Raw genomic sequence first — 4,733 nt, forward strand, 5'->3', positions numbered from 1 at the left:
AAGTTCAGAGAGTCGATTTCAGTACCCAAATTTCAGAAGTCTAAGTCTTTTGGAACGAGACCCCCTCGACGGCCTGTCGTGCCCATGACGATCCGTCGTGGGTTCCGTCGACTCACCCAGTTTTTCCAGAAATAAAATCTGCTGCTCAAAACGACTAAACAGGTCGTTACAATGTAGGTGATTAAACTTACTTGTAAGAAAATTATTATAGAAATACGATGTAATGATTGGAGGAGAGTAAAATAATATAGCGTGTAGCAGATTAAGGCGAATTTTTGTGGTTAACTCTAGTGGAATAGATTTAAATTATTTACTAATATTATTATATTATATTACAAAGTTAAAGGGTGCATATGTATAGTATTTAATGTTAGTTGAATGGTGAGAGAAAAGTTAGGTCAAAAATATTAATGGTGTAAAGAATTGGAGTATTAAAGTGTAGGTGTATAGTGGAGGTGTTCATTGCCATTGGTTTCGTAAAATGTTTTATCTTCGTTATAAATTATATGTTGACATATTGAGATAGGTAATTATATATAAGTTGTATTATATTAATTTAATATCATTAAGGTTATGCATATCGAAAGAATTAATGTGTATCCTTAGGTTTGAACTTTAGAAAGTTTAATTATAGAATTAGGCGAGTTTTTGGGTCTAAGACTAGACAAAGGTTAATATGAGTTCTTATAGAAGCTTCACTTACAAATTATGTATATGTATTTGATAGATTGAAAAGGTTCAGAAGCATTGAGGAAAGGGAAACTATTGGAGAAGTAGCTTGCTTGACTTCGGTTCTTCGGTGGAGGTAGGTTATGGTTTATGCTATTTGATAGTAAACTCTTAATAGTGATTGATATGCATTGAATGATATTGTGAAGTTTTATATGTACTTGATTGTGTGATTGTGTGGTTTTGTCGTGTGTTTTGTGATTGGTCTGAAATCCCGAGACCATGGAATGTATAATCTTAGACAATCTCTATTGAAGTAATGCCTAAAATAAAGAAGGCTCGATGAAATATTATTAATGAATGAAAAAGTGGTGATATTAAATGATAATGATATTATTGGATCGGAGTGTACGTTCCGACACGGTATTCTTGGATCGAAGTGTCACGTTCCGACACGGTATTTTTGGATCGGAGTGTCACGTTCCGATACGATATTCATGGATTGGAGTATCACGTTCCGACACGGTATTCTTGAATCGGAGCGTCACGTTTCGAGTAGTAGTAGTAGTAGTACTAGTAGGAGTAGTAGTAGTAGCAGTAGCAGTAGTAGCAGTAGCAGAAGCAGCAGTAGCATTAGCAGCAGCAGCAGTAGCAGTAGCAGTAGCAGTAGAAGTAGCAGTAGCAGCAGCAGCAGCAGCAGTAGTAGTAATAGTAGTAGTAGTAGCAGTAGCAGTAGAAGCAGTAGAAGCAGTAGCAGCAGTAGCAGTAGCAGTAGCAGCGGTAGCAGCAGCAGCAGCAGTAGCAGCAGTAGCAGCAGTAGCAGTAGCAGTAGTAGTAGTAGCAGTAGCAGCAGTAGCAGTAGCAGTAGTAGCAGCAATAGTAGTAGTAGTAGTAGTAGTAGTAGTAGCAGTAGCGGCAGTAGCTTCAAGATTCCTTTCCTTTAATGTTATTGTGTTGGAACGTGACACTTCGATCCCATATATCGTGTCGGAACGTGACACTCCGATCCCATAATACCGTGTTGGAACGTGACACTCTGATCCAATTATCTCATTATTTTATTTCATCAAGCCTTCTTTATTCAAGGCGTCATTTTAATAGAGAGGGTTCAAGATTAGAATTTCAACAGTGTCATAATTTTAGGCCAACCACTAACCACACAATCAAAACATACAACCACACCATCAAGTACATAGGAGACTTTACAATATCACTCAATACATATCAATTAGTATTTAGAGTTTATGTATCAAACAGAAATAAACCATAACCTACCTCCACCGAAGAACCGAATTCAAGCAAACTCCAATATTTTTCCTTTACTCAATGCGTTCGAACCTTTCCAATCTATCAATTATATATACATAATTTGTAAGTTTAAAAGCCTATAATCACTCGTATTATTCTATGTTTAGCTTAGACCCAAAAATTCACCTAATTCTATAATCAATTTTCTAAAGTTTAAACTTAAGGGTAAGTCTTAATTTCTCTAATTAACATAAATTTAATGAAATTTAAATAATTCAATACACCTAATATTTAATTATCTATCTCAATATATAAATACATAATTCATTGTGTGATAACAAAAAAAATTATAATAGATTTTTAAAACTGAAGCCACTGGTTACGAAACCAGTGGCGATATACTTCTGACACCAATACTAAGTGATCCTAATGTTACAGTAGTGCATTAACATAATTGCTTTCTCAATTTCAACAATAAACTATTAATATTATACGATTAATATTTATTCCTTTAATTAATTCTATCACCCCATATTCATATATTCCCAACGAAATTCTCCAATCATTAGTCCCAATTATGAAATAATTTTTCATAATCCTGTTTGTTCTTACCGGCAACTTATATCCATATACTCATATAAATTAACACCTAAATAGCTTTAAACCTTAACAACTGCTCCGTTCCACTAAAATTAGCCATAAAAGAATTACTTTCATAAACCACATGGACTAATAATTAATTATTTCATAAATTTTGTTTTTACTATCTTCCAATTCAACTTTATAATAAAATATATAACGATAATATGACCATGCACATATAACCAATATCAAAGTAAAATATTGATTACCTGATGAGATATTGATTCTTGGCTGCTGCAGATAAGGTTTTCAACGCTAAACCCTTATTTCCCCTTTTCAGAATATTTCCTCCTAATTATTATATGACTTATTATAAGAGTGGTGAAAGTGACCCACTATTTATTTTACTATTAACCTCTTTAACCACCAACTAAATAAATTATTAAAATTACCCCACTAATTAAATATTATTATTATCAATAGTCCAAAACACCCATTTAAATCTATAGGAAACTATTTTCAGACATAAAAAGTTCTAGTTATCAAAACGACCAAAAATGGTCGTTACAATAGATACCAATTTACCCATCGTTCGTCCTCGAATGATCAAAAGAAGGGTGAGGGCGAGAAAGAGTACCTGAATCGGTAAAAAGATGTGGATATATTTCATGCATATCAGCCTCACTCTCCCAAGTGGACTCTTCAACTGGCCGATTCTTCTACTGAACCTTGACAGAAGCAATCTCTTTTGATCTCAATTTGCGGACCTCCCTATCTAGAATAGCAATAGGCTCTTTCTCATAAAACAGATTCTCATCAAGAAGAACTGAATCCCAACGAATAATATAATTTCCATCACCATGGTATTTTTTCAGCATAGACACATGAAATACCGAGTGCACTCCTGACAACCCTGGAGGCAATGCCAATTCATAGGCCACCACCCCCACGCGCTTCACAACTTCAAATGGACCAATATACCTCGGCCTAATCTTACCTCGCTTATCAAACCGCATCACACCTTTCATGGGTGAAACCTTCAGCAATACTTGTTCACCCTCCATAAAATCCAAGTCTCTAACCTTTCGATCTGCATATTCCTTCTGCCTACTCTGAGCTGCTAAAAGCTTTTCCTGAATAATTTCACTTTCTCTAATGATTCCCTCAGAACATCAGTACCCCAAGGTCTAACCTCAAATGCATCAAACCAACTAATGGGGGAGCTACATCTCCTCCCATACAATGCCTCAAATGGCGCCATATCATAATTGAGTGATAACTATTATTGTATGAAAACTCTGCTAACGGTAAAAATTTATCCCAATGACCACCAAATTCTATCACACATGCACGAAGCATTTCCTCCAAGACCTGAATAGTTCGCTCAGACTGACCATCGGTCCGAGGGTGAAATGTAGTACTAAGATCCAGTCTAGTACCTAATTCAGCATGTAATGTTCTCCAAAACTTAGAAGTAAATTGCATACCTCTTTCTGATATGATGGAAAGTGGAACTCCATGCAATCGAACAATTTCTGAGATATAGGGTTTGGCTAACTTCTCTGCATTGTAAGTCATCTTGACCGGAATGAAGTGAGCTAACTTAGTTAACCTGTCAACAATTACCAAAATAGAATCATACTTACCCAATGTCTTTGGAAGACCAACAACGAAATCCATTGCAATTCTTTCCCACTTCAATTTAGGAATGGGCATTCTCTGAAGTGTTCTTCCGGGCCTCTAGTGTTCATACTTTACCTGCTGACAATTCGAGCAATGGGCAACAAAATCAACAATGTCACGCTTCATTCTACTCCACCAAAAATGATGCTTTAGATCACGATACAACTTGGTTGCACCAGGATGTATAGAGTACCTTGAACTATGAGCCTCTGTAAGAATAGTGTGAATTAAATCATCCACACGGGGCACAGATACCCTTCCTTTAATCCTCAAGACACCTTCTTCATCAATTATTGCCTCTTTAGCCTCTCCTCACAATACCATATCTCGAATTCGGCTCAGCTTCTCCTCAGCAAAATGATTTCCCTTAATTTTTTCAAAGAAAAGATCTTACCTCCATACAGGCCAAAAATCCTCCTTCCTCTAGTACTTCCAGCCTCATAAAGTCATTAGCCAGAGTTTGAACTTCTCTAGCCAATGGGCGTCTAGAAACCTGCAAGTGGGCTAAACTACCCATGCTCCCTGTTTTCTACTAAAGCATCTGCCACAAA

At 36.1% G+C, this 4,733-nt stretch overlaps 1 protein-coding gene across 1 annotated transcript; it reads right to left on the bottom strand.

The window, feature by feature from the left end:
• Positions 1-1,145: 1,145 nt before the first annotated feature.
• LOC107013224 (integumentary mucin C.1-like) lies at positions 1,146-3,527 on the bottom strand. The gene is made up of 3 exons (XM_015213185.1): positions 3,497-3,527; positions 3,228-3,325; positions 1,146-1,607 (listed from the first exon to the last, which is right to left on the bottom strand). The coding sequence occupies exons 1-3, from the start codon at positions 3,525-3,527 to the stop codon at positions 1,146-1,148; spliced, it is 591 nt and encodes a 196-aa protein (XP_015068671.1).
• Positions 3,528-4,733: the final 1,206 nt, after the last annotated feature.

The sequence above is a fragment of the Solanum pennellii genome, chromosome 3 (genome assembly GCF_001406875.1).
Source record: "Solanum pennellii chromosome 3, SPENNV200".
In the NCBI taxonomy this organism is placed as follows: domain Eukaryota; kingdom Viridiplantae; phylum Streptophyta; class Magnoliopsida; order Solanales; family Solanaceae; genus Solanum; species Solanum pennellii.